Below are 23,756 nucleotides of genomic sequence, written 5' to 3'. Positions count from 1 at the left end.
AGCCACGTAACCACTTTTGTCCTAATGCCTTTTATTTGCCATTTGACAGAAATTATGTCATGATATGCAATATGACAATAATATATTAAAATTTTAAACAGATAATTGAAAATTAAAAACTAATACAAATAAATTGTTATCCAAATAATAAAATTATTTTGGTTAGAACCTAGATGAATACCCAGTAGATTCGTCATTCTGTTATGACCCGATTTGGAAAACTAAAAGGTTTCAAAGTCACTTCGCAACTTTCGTAGATTTTTTTAAGTTTGTTGAAAAAACAATAATTTTGGGAAGTCGCCACTTAATTTTTTAGGAAAGATTAAGAAAACCATTCAAAAGAATAATTTTTAAAGAAAACATTTAAACAACAAAACCATAGTCGGGTAAGGGTTTAAATAATTTTCTAAGGAAAGGTTTAGGCATCATAGAAAATCCGCTAACACACGGTTTACCGACGAATTTAAAAATTTAGCTATTTTTAAAAGAACATTTAGATTACTTGAAAAATATAATTTATTTTTTTATTTTTTTATTTTTTTTAAAAAAAAAAGAACTCAAATTACTAAAGAATTTTTGTTGAAAACTTAGATAAAAATATCTTGATACGTCCAAAATCTCAAGGATAGACCTAACTTGGAACAAAATTCATAGTTGAGTTTTGAATAGTATAATTCATTCATAATCATAAATATGAATTAAATAACCTTGTTTAACAACTATGAAAGGATATAGAAAATCCTCAAGTCATTCATACAAAGTCTTAGATTAAATTAAACGACAACTAATTTATTTGACAAACTTGACGATTTTATCCTATTCAAAAATTTGAACTAAATAGTTAGTTCAAACTCAAGAACATGGATTCAAAGCTTTTCAATAACTATAAAAGAACATGAAGAGTTCTTAAGTTATTCTAATAAGCTTAAGTGATCTAACTTAAAATGGGTTTCGAAAACTTAAAGTAAACAAATGACGAAATAGAAGAGCCATTCGAAAACATCCAAAGGATTCATCTAAGTTAATCGAAGAAAATGTTAGCATTTCCAAACAAAAACAAATTAAGAACATATAACCAAGATAATAAATAGTGAGGATCCAGGCCCTTGGCCTAAATACTATTTGTTGCTGCCACGATCAAATTGAACTCCAAAATCTAAAGAAAATATTCTCATTTTTGTCCTGTGTGAATGCTGCAACCTGTTATTGTATGAATTGGATTCATTATAGTTCAAAATTCCCAATTTTGATCCCTTTGGGACTGCTGCTACTTTGCTACTAAATTGCTGCCTTGGTATTTTAACCGAACAATATTAACTCCATTTCGAAACTTTGAAGGAGGTTGACACAAGAAGAGGAGTGTTCCAGGGATGGGAGTCCAATTTGGACTTGAACAAGAGAGTTCATGCATAAGAATGAATAAGAAAAAAATAATTAGAAAGCATATATGAACTACCAAAGAAAACATAACGAATTAAAGTTATTGTCAAATTAACCAAACAGGAAACACATGGTCATTAATTAGTCCTAGCTTTCAAAACTTTAGTATGGCAAACTGGACAAAATATTTTTTTAAAAAAACAAGGAAAAACTAACTCAATAAACAAGTCATCGAAAAAATAAAACAAAAAAATAAAATAATTGGGGGATCATTATAGAGAACATAAAGCCAAAGCATTCAATAATAAACATCACATATGAACCTTCTTAAGCAAGACACAAGACAAAGAAAACTATTTTGAGAAATGAAGGAAACTTATAAATCAATTATACATACACAGAAGCTACATGTGAACTTAAACAGGATTATAGTATTCTAATCTACATCAAAACATACAAAACCAAAATTAAAACAAGCATACAACTCTTGCTCTTCTTATCTGTATCTAATAGGACTCCAAAATAAATACTAATAAAAGCAAAGCAAAGATAGGAGAAGTTGCTAATGAGAGAAAGTAAAAGATCATTCTTGTGTCTAATTTAAACATATTCAAGTTTCAATCCGACATTGTTAGGCATAAATTACTCGCCTTTAACTTGTAAAATTACCACACTTAAATTGATTTAACAAAGAGTAAATAACCAGCATAATTAACAATCTACCAACATAAGTTATCACTTAGTTGCATAATTGACTTATACTAACTCTAGGTAAACTAAGCCTAACATAACTTCAAAAGCTGTACTTGGAAGAAGCATTGTAAGGCTAACATGCTCTACCATTTCGGATGACCTTTGAGCTCTCAAATAACGACAAATTTAAACGAATAACCAGCAATTACTACGAATTCCAAACCGAGCCAATACACGCAATTTAGGATCTATAGCTCGAAGGAGTGACAAGAGGATCTACCAAAGAGAAGTCTAGAGCTCAACTAATCCTAGGATCAACTCATGACTCTTGAAAGAATAAGATCCTTAAAAGGACAAACAACAGCAACAACGGCAATAGATACTTGATGATACATAACAAACTAGTACAAATAAAGATGGTGAAACTTATATTAAATCAAGGCAATCAAACTGAGTTTACCAAAACCTTTGAACTTCTTAAATAAAAAAAAGCATGATAAAGCTAAACCTTTAAACCCAAAAGAAGACACAATATACTAATTATGAACTCAAAATATATTCTTACACATGTCATCTTCGTAAAAAAACAGCTAATAATTCTAAAAGGGGACTTGAAGGCTAACTGTTAAAACTAATTCAATAATATGAAGAGAAAAATGCAGCCAGTAGTAAAACTAATAATCATTCAATCATACAGCTTACCATAACTCTTGAAAGCAACAAATGGATACCAAACAATTAAGAAGTCAAACACTTGAACAACAACAATAATGAATATCAAAACAAAATAGACGATTTGATTTCTTAAACTTAAATAGGTAAAGGGAGAAAAGAAAGGGGGGCATGAGCTATAACAGTAGACCTTAGATGCATATGAAGCCACATATCTACAAAATGTGAAAGAGAATACAAATTGCAGACCATCTCAGAGGCAAATGTATGATGAAAATTTAACTCCTAAGTTGTACAACATATGTTTTGACTAAATTGATTGCTCAAAGAATTAGGAATTTGCCAATGTGACACCGAAATCACAAGGAACGGTCGAACATGAGTGAAGCTAATACTATTCCAGGCAAAACTCGAATATCAACAAATATTATTTAAATTTCCCCACAATATACAAATTCTAAAGGCTGGTGACACAAGATATAGAAAGAAATCACATCTTAGACACAGTTAAACACATGAAGGTAGTAGAAACTACTTACGAAAACAAAGAACCGAAAATAATGAAAGCTAAGGATACATAACATAAACAGAATGGGACTAGAGATTAAAAGGAAATTAAGTTAAAGAAATAATTTACCTCTTCCCGGGCAGCTAATCGAATGACAGGCTTAACGGAGACTATTCCACCACCTCTCTAAACTCAAACAGCCACAAAAAGGTTTTAAAAATATTAAATTATGGAACCAAGAATTCCTAAAGATTTTATGCGAAATTTTTGGTCTCCGGAAATCCTCTCCTAAAAGAGTGAATTAAGAGGGTTTATGTAGAAACCCAAAAATCTTAGAAGAAACGATGTGGGATTTTTGACAATTTTTGAAATCCCTTAAAAGATAGGGATTTTCCATTGGTTAGTGTACAAATTTTAATGGTGAGCGGTCGATTTTGAGTGAAGGACAATCGGGGCATGATATTTCGACATCTCACCCTCTCCAATGGTCTTCGTACGAAGAGAGATGGGAGGATGCATCGCGTGAATGCTGGGATTTCTGGGTTTCGTCTGAGTTTCAGTCGTGCGGGTCGGGTGGTTGATTTTATGTATTGTTGTACGGTGGGTATTTAGAATTTATGTTTTGGAATGGGTTATTTGACAAGTTGGGCTGCTGATAATTATATTGGGATGATGAAGGGTTTAGAATTGGTTTAAATTGGGCATGAACTGATTTTAAAATATATTAAAGTCAAAGAAATGGCCTCAGTCCTTCGCATAAAATAACTTAATGTATCCAATTAATAATTGAGATTTTTTTAAATCCGACACAATAAAACAATCAGTTTGACATAAGATCTTAAATATTTTTTAAAGAAAAACTTTAACTTAGTTAAAACATTATTTTACAAAAACAGTTTTCTAAATGTTTATTGAAAACTATATAAATCTATATATTTCAAGTATATAGAGATATATTTTATAGGAAAAAAGGAAAATCGAATTGAAAATGATTTATAAAGTATCTTTTTTTTTTCAAAATTGTAACTTCAAATTGTTTGAAGTCGGAGAAGCTTGAAAAATAATTAAATTGTGGAGGGCCAAAATTGGATGTCAACACCGACCATCTTCGGGTTGTTCTGGGTGTTCTTGGGAAACATAAATTGTATGCAAAATTTTCTAAGCGTGAATTTCAGTGAACTTCGGTTGCCTTTTTGGGGCATGTAGTTTCAAAAGAAGTGGTAATGGTTGATCCCCAAAAGATTGAGGCAGTTAATAATTGGGTTCGTCCAATCACTGTGACTGAAGCTAGGAGTTTTATGGGGCTCGGTAACTACTATCATCGATTTGTGAAAAACTTTGCTTTTGTTCCCACACACTTGACGAATTTTACCAAAAAGGAGATAGAGTTTGAAAGGACTGAAAAATGAGAAGAGAGCTTTCAAAAGCTCAAGACTCTCTTGACCTCAACATATATTTTAGCATTACCGCTGAAAGGTAAAGATTTTATAGCTTATTGTAATGATTCACATTCTGGTTTGGGTGTGGTGTTGATGCAGGAAAAGAATGACATAGCCTATACATCTCGACAATTGAAGGTTTATGAGATAAATTATCTAATGTATGATTTCGAGTTGTGTAATGCATGCATAGCACCGCAAAATCCTAATTCATGCTAAGTACCACCTTTAGGTCCTCATACTAACATAACACTTCTTCGTTTGGAACCTATTTCCTCTATTTACTTTAGAAAACTATGAGGTACTCTCTTAAGAACATCTTAGTTCATCTCTCTTTACATATTAGAACACTATGAGGTACTTTTTTAAGCACATCTAAGTTCACTATTAACATGGATCATATGAGACACTTACTTAAGAATGTCTAAGTCCATCTATACTTTGAACACTATGAGATACTCCCTTTTATGTCTTACTTATTCATATGGACCCTATGAGATACTGCCTTAAGCATGTCTAAGTCCACTTATACTCTTGAACACTATGAGGTACTTCATTAAGTAAGTCTAAGTTCAATTATGTTTTAGAACACAATGAGATTCTTCTTTAAGCATGTCTTAGTTAATTGGATATAAATTGTGCTACTAGAAACCTTAAATCAACTATGTAAAGGCTCCTATCTCATGAGGCCTAACATTGGAAAAACCCACACTCAAATATATTAGAGTTCCCCCTTTTTCTTGGATAGTCCTCACATCAACTAGGTGTGGTTCTTTCTTTCTTCTTGAATCCTAGACCCTATTTTGTGTGACATTCCATCTCATTATCAATATCCACTAGACAAGCATACACCCCAATATTTACTTTTTAAGCCTTGCTTAAAACTCATGTCTCGTGGAAGGATGTCCTTGACAATCAATCCATGTGAAAGTGATTCTATCGCTTTCAACTTTCAAGCATTTATAAGGTAGGTTAGGCACGTATAGGACCACAATTCTACCTATTAGACTTGTATTCTCATTTAGACTTTACTCTCAAAGCCTTATGTTCAATAGTTAATCACATTAGCTTCACTCTAAAGTCCTATTATTATGATCACAATCCTTACCCTCAAGGTTCTTTCTTGATCTCTTCATTATACCTAGGTTTCAAGGTATTCTGATCACATTTTTTACTACTAGGTGATTCTAGTCACAATTGATCATAAAGGTTCAATTCTAACTTTACAAGTCAAGATCAATCATATTCAAAATGGTCTAGTTTAATTCATGATTATATGTTCCTAAATTTGAACAGTTACTACACGCGACATTGATTTAGGAAGATCACCTATGAGCCTTCAATTTCACCTCTAATGAAATAAACCCACAAATATCACATTCATCAATTTAGACTAGGGTTTATTATATAAATCATATAAATTCATCATTTTATTATAATTCAATTCTTATACAATCATAATTAGATATTATCCACTAGATTGGAATCATATCCAAACCTTACCCACTATGTAAGAAGAACCATAGCTAGAATTGGGTTGTTGACTTCACAATTGGGGGAAAACTAAGGGGTGTCTATAGGGGGAATAACACATAGATGATTAAGCTCAGATACCTTAATTAAAATCCCTAATTAAGCTTGAAACAATGGATGAAAAGAGAGAATTATTTGGAGAGTTTCATTTCACTTCTAGAGAGAGAATTATTTGGAGAATACTTGGGGTTCTTATATGAATGGTTTTTTATGATCTCATTTAGGGGAATATTAAATATTTATAGGCAACTAACAAATAACTAACTAACCTACCTACCCTAACCCCTAATCAACTAGTAACTTAACCCCCAAACCCCTAACACAAAACTAAAAACTTAAAATGTTCCCCCACCTATAACTCCACCATCTACGGATCATGGGTGGAGTGACGGAGCATACTGAACCTCCGTAGGAGCTGGTTCAAAGGCACAACTTGCAGCCCAGTGAAAGCCTTGACCCACGACCCCCACCTACAGGATGTGGGTCCACCTACGGCCAGTAGGTGGCCAAGCATAGGTGCTATTTTTTTTACAACTTTTTGTGCTATTTTGAGGCACTCCTCAACGACCCCCTGGTGTTTATTGGGGGGAGGGGATATTACTGTGACTCCATAACCCTTAAACCCTTATTCTAAGTATGGTAATCATTTTTACAACTTTTAATCCTCATACCACACTCCAAAACTCTTACAAAAGGCTCTAAAACTCTCTAGTTCAACTTACTTGTTTCCGCTGCGTTACAATGAGTGATCTTAGAAAGAAGATTGTGATTGGTAACACATAACAGATCACTTTTGATGTGGAAGGATTGCTCTATTTTAAGATAGGATTTGTGTTCCTCGAGTTGATGACTTGATTCAGAAATCGTTTGAAAAATCACATTGTTCGCAGTATTTTTAGTCATACAGGTGTGACCAAGATGTACCGAGTTTTAATGCAACTTTATGGTGGCCTGGCATGGATAAATATATTAGAGTTTGTGTCTAAGGGTTAAAATACCCAACAAGTAAAATATAAGCATCAAAGGCCTGCAGGTTATTCTAGAGTATGCCAATTCGGGAATGGAAGTGGGAAAGGATAGGATTGGATTTTATGGTGGGTCTTCCCAAGACTTTGGGGATGTTTGACTTTATTTGGGTAGTGGTTGACATATTGACTAAATTATCCCATTTTATTCGGATCAGAATAGAATATAATACTCAGCAGTTGGCTAAGGTTTATGTTAGAAAGATAGTGAGGTTGCATGAGGTGCCCCTTCTATCATCTCAGATTGTGTTACGCAGTTCACCTCCATGTTTTGAAGGAAGTTACATAAGGAACTGGGCACACAACTAACTTTTAGTACAACTTTTCATCCACAGACGGACAACCAGTCAGAGAAGATTATTCAAGTGTTAGAAGACATGTTTAGGGCATGTTTGATTGATTTTGGAGGGTATTGGGATAAGTTCTTACCTTTGTGTGAGTTCTCCTATGATAATAGTCATCACTCCAGCATACATATGACATTATTTGAGGCACTTTGTGGTAAGGAAAGTAGATCAAGATATTCCAAGGATGGAGATGTGAAATTTTTAGGGGTGGATTTAGTGAAGAATGCTCAAGAAAGGTAACGAGCATCCAAGCTATGCTTTTAGCAGCGTAGAGTAGACAGAAGAAATATGCAGACCATAAGGTAAGAATTATGACATTTTATATGGTTGAGAATGTTCTTCTTAAGATATCACCCATGAAAGGAGTGATGAAATTTGGCAAGAAGGGCAAGATAAGTCTATGATACGTTGGTCCCATTGAGGTTCTCGAATATGTAGGGCCAATGGCTTATAGATTGGTTTTACCTCCTAAATCGGAGTCCATCAAGTATTCATGTTTTAATGCTAAAAAGATATCATGGTGATGGGGATTACATAATAAAATGGGACTCAGTTATGTTAGACAAAGACCTCCAATGTGAAGAGGAACCAATTGCAATTCTTGATCAAGATGTCCGAAATATGAGGACCTAGGAGATTAAGTTTATGAAGTTTTAATGGAAAAATTGTCTAGTTGAGGAAGCTACCTGGGAAACCGACAAGGATATGCAAGATAAGTATCCCTAGTTGTTCGCCGATGAAGCTACTACTCCATTCTTTGGCCTACTTTTCCTAAGTTTATAACTTGGGGACAAATGAAGGGTAAATTGGTATCTATTCTAAAAATTGACTCCCATCGTTATAGAAAATCCAATGGGGAAAAATTTTGGGCCGCAAAACTTTTCGGAGTAATTTAAGATTTCCATCCTAGTTCAAATTTGGACGAAATATTGAGGTAGAAGGAAATATTGTAAAACTTTGGTTATCTAAATATGATCTTGATCATATAAATATAGCTCTAACACATTGAGAAATTCGTACGACTTTACGGAACTGAATTTTAGGTGAGTAGAACTTTCAGAATCGATCTTAGCATGAAAGTGTATTTTCTAAATATCATGGAATAACGGTTTATTGTAAAATAGGGGCTTATAATTCTTAAATGTGCTCATTGTTTCCGTGCAAGCCGCTAAGGTGAGATTTTCCTACTAGGGCAGGGCCGCTGTAGCGAGGTGAGTACTATTGTGGCAGAACCGTCGCGAATTAAATTGGAAATAAACCCCAAAAACATTTTATTCTACATTTTTCGAATTTGACAGCCAAGCAACGACCCAGGTGGTTTCTTGACTGTTTTCCACCATTCATGAGGCTAAAGATAAGGTTTTCACTTCTCGAATCCTTTTTTTGATCCGTAGAACTTAGTTTCTTGGGTGATTATTGTTGGGGAAGGATTTTAGAACTATTTGGATGGTGTGAAAAGCCCTAATTTATATATTTGGACCATGGATTTGATCTAGGGTTGATAGGGTTAACTTTAATCCGAGTAATTAGACAATGCGTATTGATTTTCATGTTATTATGATTGTTTGTAGACCAAGAACAAGAGTAAAGCCTCTGGAAAGAGAATAATCAAGTTTCTTAGGGGATTCCAGTTTTGTTTGAGCTAGGTGATGGTTGTGATTTCATGTTGTGTGATGTATGTTTGTTCTTGTTTCATCATTATACATGTATGTATGCACATGTTGCATTATTGATCACACTGATTTTAAATGAGGATAGATGAATGATAAGTACCATGAATCACGACTTGATTGTATGATTTTTGAGAATATACTTATGATTGTTATTGTGATTGTGACTTGTTGAATGGATCATTGTTGCATTCCAGCGTATAAATTGAGAAGGTTTGCCACGTTTTGACGTAAATATGAGATCGACTTCCATGTTCCGAAATAAACATTGGATCGAGTACCACGTATCGTTATAGTAACAGTTTGGATGTACGTTCCATGAGAGGATCATTGACTTGACATAACTGTATATCTTTAGAATTTTGAGATTGTCGTTGTTCGTTAAAGATATTGATATTGTAAATGTTCGGTGTATACATGTCATTATATTGTTATAATGACATATGTATGTTGTACTTAGTGGGATAGCCGTGTGATGCTACCAGTACACAGTGTTTGTGTATTAATAGTACACTTGCTCTTTCTTGTTGAGTATCGGGCATCTTCAAGCGGGTTTAGAAGATCAATGATTGTCATCTAATTAAAGAGTGAATTAGTCTTTTGGACTATCGTGAGTTCTCTTTTGCTTATGTCCACATTTCGAGCTTAGTCTTTCTAAATTAGTTATTTGTATGTTTGTGTAGGGTTGTACTCCTTCTTGTTTAGGATTATAGTTAAACCTTAGATGTTTTGGTATATTGAATTTCAAGTTCTAGGTGTTATTTATGCATTTGTTTTGTTAGACTTTCAGAATTTAGGGTAACTCTATTTCTTTTCCCTTTAGCATTTAAACATGCTTTTGTATCTTTAAATTCTTAGTTGAGGTTGGCTGGTTATTAGTTATGATTTTTCCACCGGAGGGTTTGTGTGAATGTCAACCACGATAGTATGGATCGTGGCATCTGTGTGATTAAGTAATCAATCGAGTTTCACGAGAATCAAAACACTTGTAAATATTATATACTAAAGTCACAAATAATTTAATATATTTTGTAACTTGTTTCTATATTCTTTATCAATTTTCATTGTAGCAGAAAATGATGAAGTAATTTAGAGAGAAAATTGTGAATGTGTGCGTGCGTGCGTGCGTGCGTGTGTGTGCGTGCGCGCGCGCGTGCGCGTGTACCTGTGTGTGTGTGTGTGTGTGTGTGGTGTGTGTGTGTGTGTGTGTGTGTATGTGTGTGTGTGTGTGTGTGTGTGTGTGAAAATGGCATGTTTGAGGTTCCTGAAGGCGTATTTGAGATACCTGAAGGGAAGAAATGAATAAGTGTAGGGATCTATGTATGATTGAAAGAATGGGACATAGGAAAAAATCTTTGAAATTATTAGTAGATATTGAGTAATTTGTATTATGAGATCAAAATAAATTAAAGTTTAAATGTGGCGAGAAAGTGGCATTTCTTTAGAATTATTAATTTTACTGAAGTCAATATTATAAACAAATCTAATCGACAAAATTTTTAAAAAAATTCATACAAAAAATGTTACCAATAGTCTTTCGTGATGAGGTTATTAACATAAATGATAGACACCAGTTAAGTACGATTTTTCTCTTAAATATTCATACATAAATTTAGTATATGCATGATACTAATAAGGATTACCATAAATATTTCAATATGTTATTTTTATGCATAATATATATTTTACTATATATAAGTACTGAATTAATACTTAAGTAAGAGTATCATAGATTCATAGTGAGGCAATATATAAACAACATAACTTTTGTTGAAAAACATTTCATTTGTTTAAGTTTCTACCTTATTTTTATAGAATTGTAGTATTCTCCTTTTTTACTGCATGCATATCATATAGTTGTTGTCTAATGAAAGTATCTAATATCTTATAGAAGTTGTATCATGATATAAAAATTAATTGATGAATCAAATTTTAAGTGTTATTTATAAAATCTTTAATATTATTTTATGACCAATCACTATTTTCTTATCTATTTTTATATAGCTAGCAAGGAGTGCATCTTGTGACACAATAATTTCTCAAATTAAAATGAATAGAAAATAACAGGAAACTCATACTTAAATATTTTTTTGTACTCATACTTAGTATATATAAGAAAAATAAAAAAAATATACGGAAAAATGCATAGTCAATGAAGAAGGAATATATGTTCATGCTATATCAATATGCTGTTTCATTTGATCAAAATATCTTGCCACCAACACTTTACTTTCTCCGTTCAATTTTTCTTAAATATATATTAAAAATTTGATATGATGATTATATCATCATATTATAAGTAAAAGTGAAAATCAATTTTTAAAAATAGTGGATTGAATGTCAAAATTAATAATTCAACAGAGGGCGTTGATGCCCATTGTTTACGCAAAATTAGAAAGGAACTTTTTTTTAGGGTAAAAGAATAAAAAATTAAAAAAAAAAACAAAGATCTCAGCCAAAACACCTGATTGTTTTCATATTAGTCTTTCACACAATTTTTTGTCACTGTTAACTCATGAAAATCAAAAGAAAAAATATGAGAGTGAAATGATTCACGATTTACTACAATTTCTTCACCAACTCTTTTTATGAGGTATCTTGAATTTCGTTGAATTTTGAACTTAATCAACTGTTGCAAATAACCCTTGATTTTTTATAAGAAGAAGAAGAGTGGGCACAACAACAAAAAAAAATTGTTGTTTCAAAGTGAGAATAAACTACTCTATTTATATCTATCAAATAGTAGTATGAATAGGTGTTAATGTGTCTAATCAAAAAAGTTACAACCTTTAGAAAAAGTCACAATGCTTTGGAGAAGTCACAACTCATCGTAAAAGGTACAACCCTTTGGAAAAGTCAAAATCCTTCGGAAAAATCACAACCCTTCGAAAAAGTCACACTCATCGAAAATGTCACACCATCAAAAAAGTCGAAAAAATTTGAAAAAATCACAATTCTTTAATGTGAAAAGGGATCTACTTTTAACATAAATAAGTTAATAAATATAATAAATTGAGTATTTTTAATTGAGTATATTCTTGTAATTCACCATTCATGTTTGGGAGTTCATGCTTTTAAGGTAGTACATGATGTACCATGGTTTCACGATATTTTAAATGTTTTTTCCTTAAGTTTAGTCTGTGTCCAAAAGCCTTTTTGTATTGATTTTTATGTAAGTTTCTCCTTTTTTGCAGGAAATCTGTCCAAAGATGAACGCGGAAGTTTTTGAGCGAGAAATGCAGAAGAGACCACCTACGGAGCTTATGACGGTTCGTCGAGTCTATGGCAGTCCGTAGGTGGCATCGTAGTGAGGAGAGAAGCTGCTGAAGGAAAATGGGGAAGTCTGACCTAGTGTGTGATTACGGAAGTCCATGACGGACCGTCATAGCCACGACGGTCCGTCCTGCTGGTTCATCGTAATGATCAGAGAGTATTCCAGTACCCAAATTCCAAGAAGTTAATGTATTATGGAATGTAGACCCTCGACGGACCGTCGTGCTTGGAACGGTCTATCATACCTGTTCGTTGAAGGTAATGAAGAAAGCAGCAGAAGAATTTATGAAGTATGGGATGACGGAGGTCATGACATCCCGCCGTGACCACTACAGTCCGTCACGAGGTCCATCAACTCAGACGTGTTTGACAGATTTTCAGTAATTAGAATCCTTCTTTTATTAGGTTTTTATTTTTATTATAAATAGTTTGAAAAACCTCATTTTTGGGTTTAGACTTTTCAATAATTTTTAGTTCTCTTGTTCAAGTATTGAAGAATTAATTTCAGTAATTTAATACACTTTTTCTGGAATTGATTGTTGGTGCTTTTGTTGATTAATCAAGTAAAATTTCTGGATTTTATTCTTTCTCATTAAAGTAAGTGCATGAATTCTTATATTAAATATATGAATTGTGTGATTATGACCATGGGTAACTAAACATCATAACTAGGGTTGTGGGAACCATGGCTGAATAATGAGGTAAAATCTAACTAAAATAGCAATTCTAGAATAGTGTCTTGCATGTATTGATAATTCTTTCGTTTAGAAGTCTTTTTAATGGATGGCTAACGTTAGAACTCGCCTTAATGCTACTTGCCGGACCAAGGAGATAGATAATAGGAAAAGAATTATCAACATAGATTTAGTGTACACTATCTAATTGGCTAGTGTCGGTTGGTACAAGGTAATAACTTAGTCAAATATCAAATACAATGCTTAATATGAGGTAAAGGTAAGGGTTAGTATAGCAACACACGTAGCCGGATCAAGGTGCGGAGTGAAATTCTCTAGATGCTGGACCAAGGATTTAGAGATACATAACTTATCACTTTACATGCAAGATACTAAGAAAGAATTGTTATAGTTAAAATTATCAAGTTAGGAACCTGTGGAGAACACTTAAGCCTAGTTACTTTTATTAATTGATTAAGCTCCGAGATTTGAATCTGTTAGTTGTTTACTTTAATTTAGTTAATTATTTTCATTAATTTAGAAATAAACCCCCCCCCCCTTTTTTTTCCTTTTGTTTTCTAAGGAAATAGTTGACTAAAAAATAGTAATAATAGAATTAAGTTAAATCTGAACTATTTTCCTCGTGAGATCGATTCCAACCTCATTAGTTATATTCTTTACTTGATACGACCCCTTTACTTCTTATTTGAGAAGTAAATTTGAGCGTATCAGTACACAAAGATAGATAGATAGATAAATAGAGATGTATATCACATTTCTCTTTTGCCCAGCTTACCTTTTTTGTCAGTTTTTTAATTTTATTTTATTTAACTTATGAAATATGAAAAAATAATATTAATATTGAAATACTTTATTTATCTCCCTTCATCCTTACTATAATTTATTACTTTTCATCTCTCTTTATCATTACTATAATTTATTATTTTTTCTTAAATTCATTTTCCTACCTTCTATTTTTATAATTTTTATAAAGAAAAAACACAGTGTTAAAACTCTTATCCTTAGTTTTCTGCAATACAATAAATTGGAGAGCAGGGAACTATCGTAAATGTTATGCAGATACCTCCGTCATACTTTTGGGACATTAGTGTCCCTATCGTCAAAAAATTAGAGCGTATATACCCTTTATACTAACGGACATACACGTGTCATAATCTTATCCGCCAACCCGACATTTACTAAACATCGGATCGACGAATCAGGTTGCACCACGTGTCCTATTTATTCTTCCGTTAGAGGGAAGGGCATATATGCTCTAATTTTGAATGGCATGGGCATCTATATCCCGAAGTACGACAAAAGATATCTGCATAGCATTTACGATAATTCAAAAAAAAATATATATATATACCCTTTATACTAATGGACATACACAGGCCATAATCTTATCCGCCAATCCGACATTTACTAAATATCGAATCGACGAATCAGGTTGCATCACGTGTCCTATTTAGTCTTTCGTTAGAGGGAAGGGCATATATGCTCTAGTTTTGAATGGCATGGGCATCTATATCCCGAAGTACGACAAAAGATATCTGCGTAGCATTTACGATAATTCGAATATATATATATATGTATGTATGTATGTATGTATGTCCTTTTTCCCGATAAAGAAGATCAAATCTTGCAAAGTTAGAATCAAAGTAAGAACTCCATCTATGTGAGTTTGTTTCATTGACATTGTTGGTTTCAAGTCAGGGTACAAGAGGAAGGTTATCGAGAATCGATCAGAAACAACATATCTTTCCCTTAAAGGTATTTCATATATTTTACTCTCTCCAAGCCCCCCTTGTGGGATTACACTAGGTTCCGTGCTGTTGTTGAAGTATGAACTCAAAGGGAGAATGTAATGCAATTCCTTAAACAATTACAACAATCATTTCAGTTTACTTCAACCATGATATGCAATGAACTTCTCATCATATTCCTCTCCAAAAGTACATGAATTATAACGTGGAGTATTGAAATTATTTCTTCTCTATCCCTCAAACAATTTATCGTTATCAAATAATGTGGCAAGCAGATGAGCATTACACTTGAAAGTGGAGTATTGTATGAACTTGCAAAGATGATTAGTTTAACAAAGCCAACTACATAGTATTGTGTTAACTGTAGAATTTCTCGTTATTATATATCCAAACAGCGCCTTACGTTACTAGGCTTGCTATCAAGGCAGAAAAGTTTTACACTAAACTAGATGCAGCCAAAATTCATGGTACTGTAGACACTAGGGGTCGTTCGGTATGAGGGATAAAAACAAATAGTGATGGGATAAATTTTTTGTATCTTGTTTGGTTGCCATGTTTGGTTAAACTTATTCCACATTTATATTATAGTGATGGGATAAGTTATCCTATTTATATGGTGGGATAAGTTATTCCAGGACAGCTAACCCCGGGATAACTAATCCTGCGTTAACTAGTTCCTAAAACACTAGGACCAACAAAAGAAGCCCTTCAATATCAGGAAGCACCTCAGAAACCAACATTTTGTCAATTTCTTTCAAGCATTGGCGACCATCCCTTCATGGAATTCAGTTGGTAAGCTTCCTTCTCCGTCAGTTCCTTCATAATCTGCTTTTAGCTCGGATTTTGGTGACCAACCATACATCTTCCTTCTTGCTTCCCTATGAGCTGCTCGTTCTTCCAACTTCACTTCCTTAAATTGTTCTTCAAGTTTTGTTTCTTCTGGGGGTGTAAAGAAAACTACCTCCATTTCCCGAGCTCCTCGTACAACTTCTCAATCTTAGCCTTCCAGAAGAGCCTAATTCAGTTTCCATCTCATGGTAAGGTTTCTTCAGCAGGTACTCATCAATACCACCTGCCTTGTCAATACATCGCAGGGCATAAGTAGTAACCTTCACTCGTATCTGACGATCTAGGATATAGCTGAAAAGCCGTTTCTCTTGCACATTAGGCTTCCAAGTCCTCCTCGACCTGTTCATATTAACAATCACAGTTTTATATTTGGGGGAAGTAAAAGATAGCAGCTTATTATGATTCACCACATAAGATCAGAACTAAACTGATGATGAAGGTCAAGGGATGTTGTAAATAGTATTCCTTTAAATATATTCTACTCTTAAGCAAATCAACATAAAAGTCAAAAGTAGAAAGTTGAACCTGTCTAATCAACCGTCTAATGACAGGCAAACAAAACTCAAATCCACAAAGAGACTAACATCAAAGATATGCACGGATCCAGGATTGAATAATCACTGCAAGGCAAATACCAAATAAGCATAAGCTACCGTCTACTGAAACAGCCAATAAGTACTCAAGCAGTTAACTTCTAGAGGTCAGTTGTTTTTCTGACCTTAACCTCTGTATCGCTATGACCTTTTTTTTTACTTGAACAGCACACCCATACAAGCTAAGTGTTTCACTGACATTCAACTCGGAATGACAAGCATAGCGTTTCAATTATACTATAGTCCTTTTGAGACCTAACATAATGGCATGGCCTTAGGGATACAATTTTGGTCTCATCTACAGGGGGCAATGGAAGGACGATGTATCCTTTTGATATTCTCTTATGTAAGGGGGCAATGGAAGGAAGATGTATCCTTTAGATATTCTCTTATGTAAACCCCTATATGATCCTAAGTGGAACCAATCACACATGTAAGAGAGGGAGGTCAATGTGCTAGGCAAGTTAAAAAGATTTTCTCGTGTCAGTGATCAGAAAACCTCGTAACAAAGCACATAAAAGAACCTTGACTGAGAGAACCATTCACTGTAGTTGTTATATCTGACAGGTGGAACATGATCAACAGTTGTACTCACTACAGTCCCACCAATGTAATGCATGTTCCAGTGACTCCAGAAGCAGACATAACGTGTTTGCATAAAACACATAAAAATGCCACAGGTTGCATAATATGAGCAGTTTATGTTTTGGTGAAAACCATTTTCCATCAGTTAACCCTTAAAGACTTCTATTTCTGTGCCAAAGATGGATAAGCATATAAGCAACAGGTATAAAGTCAGCAGCACAGAATGCACTTCTATCCAACAAGTTCATGTAATTGTCTACAAAACTTGGAATATTAGGAGATGACACAAATATTAATCCACCCCTCTCCCTATAAAAAAGGGAGGACAGAAAAGGAAAAAGGAGTACAAAATACTTTATTCTCAACACCTTCTAAGCTCTTCCATTTCTGTATCATTACAAATCACATGTAACAAATCCAATTTCAGGATAGAAATATTAATTTTTTTTTAAGGGGGGGGGGGGGGGAGGGGGGGCTCTGTCTGCTCAGCAAGAACAATTATAGAGCTAAGGAGCTGACAAAATCCAGGTAGTGATCTAAGCTATGTACAAGGAAAAAGTTGGTCCAGCTAAAAAGGTTATCCACACAACTAACCTTAAGCTTACAAATTGGAGTTAAAACTCCATCGAAATATCTCCTGTTTCTTTCATTCCAAATAGCCCAAAAAAATACAAGCTGGGGTCATGATCCAGATTTTTCTGATGGATTTTCTAACCTCTATAGACCTCCAAACTAGTGTAGGCATCTCTAATATTGAAGGGCATGGACCAACTTCTACCAAAAAGTGCTAGAAACATGTTACAAACGTATGTTGCAAAAGGGCATTTGAAGCCTAAGGTTGTTGATGCTTTCTGAAGTTGACTGACATATGTAACACCTATTGACCAGTTGAAATCTTCTTCTCATAAGGTTGTATAGAGCGAGGCATTCTTCTTTGAAGGCTGTCCAAGTAAAACACGACACTTAAGGGGGGAGTTCAGTATTCCAGACTGAAATTTTACTGCCTCCGCTTTCACTGGATAACCTTAAACAGTCATGGCCTCGAAACTTATTCCAGGATCCCATACACAAAGATTCGATGTAGTTGCAGGAATGGGTACCATAAAGAAATTAGCTCCAGGATGAAAGGAAAATTGACTCAATTATACTGATTGTTGAATCTCCCAGTAGGAGGAATGGCAATCTTATTCTCCAAAAAGAGTTTATCAAGATATAGAGCTGCAAAAAACATCTTCCCATAGTTAACTCTTTGCCAATCAATTCACCACTATCTACCCGTCACTCTGCACAACAGATGTAGAGGGTTGCAAAGCCCTTAAAAGAAATCGCCCCTGATCCCATTATCTGAACCAAACAAGTGACACCACCAAGAGGAAAATCCAGAACATTGCAGCTCTTGTAATCACATAAATAAGACAAAAAAAATCCCGAAAGAATGCGCTATTGTCCAGTATCAACCCAATTGCATTTCTGTAATCGAAAGCCAAGGCAGTGATACTCTATTTTGGTTACCCAAACAAAATTCGCTAAGTGAAATATGCAACTATGGAAATAAGTGGAGCATAAGGCGCCATCAAATGAAAATTCCATTTTCACCAATCTCCAAAACACATTCAACACGAAATACCCTTGGCTAGCAAGAACAACCGGATAACCAGATTCATCTTTTAAAGGAGAAATGCCAACAACCTGAGCTACAGTGTTTCCTGTATTTCCCTCATCCTCATGTTTAGAATCAATCGATGGATTTGCTATCAGATTGTAACCAGTTGAAACCACTAAGGAAGTAATGGGTGAATTACCAACAGTTTGTCAAATGACGCAACAATCACTTTGGTTTGCAAGGTCTCATAGTGAGAATGGAGACACTGCTGTTGTGGGAGTTGTCCGCATTGACCATGTCATCAACAATGTCTTCTGAATTTGTCCCATTAGCGTTTTGGGCTTGCTGGTGTAACTGAAGAATTGTCCTACAAAACTCCATTAGGAATTCCATCGAACATGGGAGCTGCCTCTGAGTTTCCATCTTTTGAATCATAGCTTCGTCGCATTTATGGTTATCTCATTTCTATATGGAGGATGTTCTTCTGTCCTCACTGTAGAAGCTGATAAGCTATAATTGATATGCTTGTCGTATGAGACAAACCAAAGGAAAAGGTGGGGACTGGGAAGGGCGGGCTGTTAAAATTGTTAGTTAGCTACTTTCTTTTGAGTGATTAACTTTTTATCTCCTCATACTATCCATGTTGAAACAGCCCTAAGCAGCTTCTATATTTTACAGAAATCAATCCCAACTGCCAGTTCACCACAAACTTACAAAATTGTACATTTTAGATGAAAACTATTCAGCCCACTATGTTGAAAGAGTAGCATCTAATACAATGTCATTGAAATCTATAAAACAACAACTACTGAAATCCCTCTGTCTCCTCAGTGGATCCCTCGTTACTGCCCAGAGGTTTCGATTGAAGGATTCCTAAACTGGTGAAAACATAACTAACTTAACATTAATATGTAAAGTAGATAGATTGAAATCACAGAATTACAGAGCAGTCTTATCAAAATATCACATTTAGCCTAGAAACAGAAAATTGCTTTTTAAATAAGAAGAAACAAGAAGAAGAAACTCACGTATTTCCACCTTTCTCACTGACCCGATTGCCAAACTGAATGTGGTAGCCAGCGAAGAGGCCACGCTGAGCACGACCCATGACGACTTTTGCATTTGGTACGCATTTCTCAAGCCGTTGTTTAACTCCAGATGCCAAAGTTCTTCTCTCCACCTATATTCTTCACTATCTTTTTCATCATTTCCTTGGATCTGAATGCCATTTCTTCTCAAGAATTTTGATGAAATTTGAGGTTTAGGGTTTAAGAGCTGAAATTAGAGGAGAGTTAAAAATTATAGTATGCACTAGATGTAATATGTCCACAAATTAAGGGCCCGTTTGGATGGGTTTAATAAAAATAGCTTTTAAAAAAATATTTTGAAAGTGTTGAAAGTTTATTTTTAAAATAAGCACTTATGCGTTTGGATGAAAGTGTTGAAGTTGTTATGCCAAACATGAAAAGGGAAAAATAAAAGAAAGAGATGTTAGGGTTATATGGGTAATTTGGAGATTGTATAAAAATATTAAGGGAAAAAACATAAAAATGTGGTCAACTTAAAACAGGTTATAAGCTAAAAAAAAACACCCCTACCCCAACTTTTAACTTTTGGCTTAAAATAAGTTTTTTTAACTTAAAATAAGTTATTTTGAGTATTGCCAAACAGTTAAATAAGTCAAAAACCAGCTTTTAAGTCAGTTTGACCAGCTTTTAAGCTGAGCCAAACAGGCTCTAAATCTAATGTATTAGTACAATTGATCTAGCGGTTAAATTTAAACAGGAACAACTTAAAATTGGCAAAATCATATATTATTATAAGAGGAACCAAAAAAGTTAAAAATTGAATTACGACTTTACTGTTATTATAAATTAAAATGTTATAAACATATTTAACTATTTAATTTAAATATTAAATTACATTATTTTATTAAAAATGTTAATGACTTTTACACTTCTTTAGAATAATTCTTAATTAAAATATCTAATTTAATTTATTTTCTTTAAACTTTTTACCCTTTAAATAGATACATGTATATGGTTTATCTTCGAAATTAATTTTATGTTCTTAATTTATATTTTTCTTTAATTTTTGTAACACTTGACCTTTCAACTTTGTAAGCGAATCTTCATATTCCAAAGCTATATTTTTTTCTATAAATACAAATCTTTTAACATTAAAGATTCATATGTGATATAATTTTTGTGTGTGGAATATTTGAGAAGCTTTAAGCAAATGAAGAAAATTTCAAGGCAAGAGGATTTTCCTCTTGTATCAAGATTACAAGGCATAATGTGATTATAGGAATGAATATATAAACTTTAATTACTAGAATATCGAAGCTTGATGTATTTGTTTTTTGTACTTATTTGTCAAGATCATAAGTATGACAAGGCCCCTCTATTTATATAGTTGAATATCACTTTCATTAACTTGTCTTTCAAATATTTTAATTTTTTTTTATGGTCAAAAGTTGAATGTTTATTATTATAACTTTGTTTCAATTTGCATTATCAATAAAAAAATAGGAAAAAGAATGTCTTAAATTTTTTCTATTTTTCATTGGTAGCCTTATGCTAAACTTGCTCCTATTATGATATTTTTTCTTTGTATTTGTAATTTTGTTTTAAGAATATATTTGATTGAAGGGTGTATTTTTTGCCCATATACTAGTACAAATTAAAGTTGAAGGAAAATAAAATTTGGAAACTAAAAATAATCATAAAACTATTTATTTGTAAACAACATATTGCAAAAGTGTACAAATTCATCGGTCATCCACTTTCTTGACTGTTTGTAAATTACAATTCGTGTTTCTGGACAACACTTCATACCCAAATACAACACTAAAACCTCCGATTGCACAAGCATTGGTCAATAAAACGTACCCGAAAGGCACAAATGAAGTTAGATTTTTCGTAGTTCATGTGTCACTCTTGAAATTCTCACATTAATAGCCCATTTCTGGACTTTCTGGGCTATCTTTCAAGTGTGCCATTAACCATTTAACGGTATGTAACCAAACATTCGAAAATTTATTTTTAATCAATAATGCAATTAAGAAGTTCAATACACATGTTTGAATTATCCATTTGAATGGATCATTAGCTAAAGCAAGTTCTCAGGTTCTTGTCGCATCAATATCTTTAAAGAAAAAATTGAAATTTAAATGCTTGGTATGCAACTCTACTAATATCTGCAAACATAACTTAAAACAAAAATAGAAATACTCAGCTTCATTTACAGACACCTCTAACTCAAAATTCTCTAACTGCTCTCGTAATAGTAAAAGATATTGGAATCAGCATATCATAATAGCTCTCACGGGTGAGACAATAAAAACTTTGGCAACATAGATAGAAATAAGAAATGAGTTTATCTCTATCAATATTATTTACAGAAATATTCTCAACAAATGTCACTAGCATACATAAAAAACTTAAGAGTTCTCACACAACATATATGATAAAAACTGAATCCAATCACACAATCAGAATTGAATTATAGAAGAAGAATGAATTTCAATTTCATATCAATCAAGTACCCCTACATTGTATTACTCTCTACATATATATACATGTACTAAGTGACTTATTTACAAGAAAACCATCTTCTAGAATCTTCTCAGTATCCTAACTAACTATCATATCAACTTAACTAACTATAAATTAACTATCACATGTAAACTAATCAAGTTAATTATTTACAATCTCTTTGTTATAATCTCTAATAGCCCCCTTCAAGCTAGAAGATATGAAGATGTTCTTTATTCCTAGATTGGAAATAAGATGAAAATGTTGATGTTTACTTAGACTTTTAGTTAGAATATCAACTGGCTGTTCAGATGAGCATAAGTAGTGTAAGACCACAAGACCTTTTGACACCTTTTCTCTAATAAAAGGACAGTCAATGTCGATATGTTTTCTTCTCTCATGGAACACATGATTAGCAGCAATCTGAATAGCTGCTTTGCTATCACAATGCAATGAAACAGGTAACACCAATGGTACATCTAGTGTTTTGAACAAACCAATAATCCAAGCAATCTCTGCAACAGTGGAGGCAGACTCCTATACTCTGCTTCAGCAGAGCTTTTGGAAATAGTAGACTGCTTCTTGGATTTCCAATATATTGGAGAATCTCCATACTTGATTAGGTAACCAGTAATTGATCTTCTAGAATTAATACATGATCCCCAATCAGCATCACAATATGCCTGAAGAGACTCTGTGGATTGTGTTGTCAATAATATCCCAAATCCAGGTGATTGCTTAACATATTTCACTACTCTAATGGCAGCATTCATATGAGAAACTTTAGGAGCCTGCATGAATTGGCTGAGACTTTGAACTGCATAAGATAAATCTGGCCTGGTGAGAATAAGATATAATCTCCCAACTAATCTCTGATATTCACCAGGATCTAATAAAAGTGAATCAGATTCATCTCCAAATAAATCATCAAACTCAAGTGTAGTAAGTTTCAGATTTGATTCTACAGGTGTAGACATAGGTTTAGAACTCCCTAACCCCAAATCTGAAATCAATTCTAATGCATATTTCCTTTGGTGCATCAATATTCCTTCAGAATTTCAGAATATTCAATACCTAGAAAAAATCTAAGATCTCCTAGATATTTTATTCTAAAATAATCCTTTAGAACCTGCTTGGTCTCTTCTATCATTTGACAACTGCTTCCTGTCACAAGCAGGTCATCCATGTATATAAGAACAACTACAATGTCATTTCCAACTTTCTTGGTCATGAGGGAATAATCAAGATGACTTTGTTGGAAACCTGCTTCAATCAAGGCATTCATCAGCTTAACATTCCATTGTCTTGAGGCTTGCTTAAGCCCGTAAAGTGATTTAATCAGTTTGCATACCAAACCTTGACCTTTCCTTTTCTCATCAGATTGGAATCCCTGAGGTAATTGCATATATACTTCTTCCATCAGATCTCTTTGTATAAAAGCATTATAAATATCAATTTGTTGAACATTCCATCCTTTTGCTGCTGCTACAGATAACACTGTTCTTACTGTCACCATTTTAACAACAGGTGAGAAAGTTTCATGGTAATCTAATCCTTCTTTTTGATTATAACCCTTATCTACCAATCTAGCCTTAAACCTCTCAACT

At 33.5% G+C, this 23,756-nt stretch overlaps 1 protein-coding gene, 1 long non-coding RNA gene and 1 pseudogene across 2 annotated transcripts; all 3 read right to left on the bottom strand.

The window, feature by feature from the left end:
• Positions 1-992: 992 nt before the first annotated feature.
• LOC101258794 (uncharacterized) lies at positions 993-3,977 on the bottom strand. Its single transcript, XR_183160.4, has 2 exons — positions 3,383-3,977; positions 993-1,388 (listed from the first exon to the last, which is right to left on the bottom strand). It is a non-coding gene; the product is annotated as an uncharacterized lncRNA (long non-coding RNA).
• Positions 3,978-15,332: 11,355 nt separating this feature from the next.
• On the bottom strand, positions 15,333-19,905 carry LOC101259001 (large ribosomal subunit protein bL28m-like; annotated as a pseudogene).
• Positions 19,906-22,561: 2,656 nt separating this feature from the next.
• Positions 22,562-23,126, bottom strand: LOC109121246 (secreted RxLR effector protein 161-like). The gene is made up of 2 exons (XM_019215916.1): positions 22,647-23,126; positions 22,562-22,588 (listed from the first exon to the last, which is right to left on the bottom strand). The coding sequence occupies exons 1-2, from the start codon at positions 23,124-23,126 to the stop codon at positions 22,562-22,564; spliced, it is 507 nt and encodes a 168-aa protein (XP_019071461.1).
• Positions 23,127-23,756: the final 630 nt, after the last annotated feature.

This window comes from Solanum lycopersicum, chromosome 10 (genome assembly GCF_036512215.1).
Source record: "Solanum lycopersicum chromosome 10, SLM_r2.1".
Classification (NCBI taxonomy): Eukaryota; Viridiplantae; Streptophyta; class Magnoliopsida; order Solanales; family Solanaceae; genus Solanum; species Solanum lycopersicum.
Note: the sequence above shows the minus strand (reverse complement) of the source record. Positions and strands in the feature narration are given on the sequence as shown.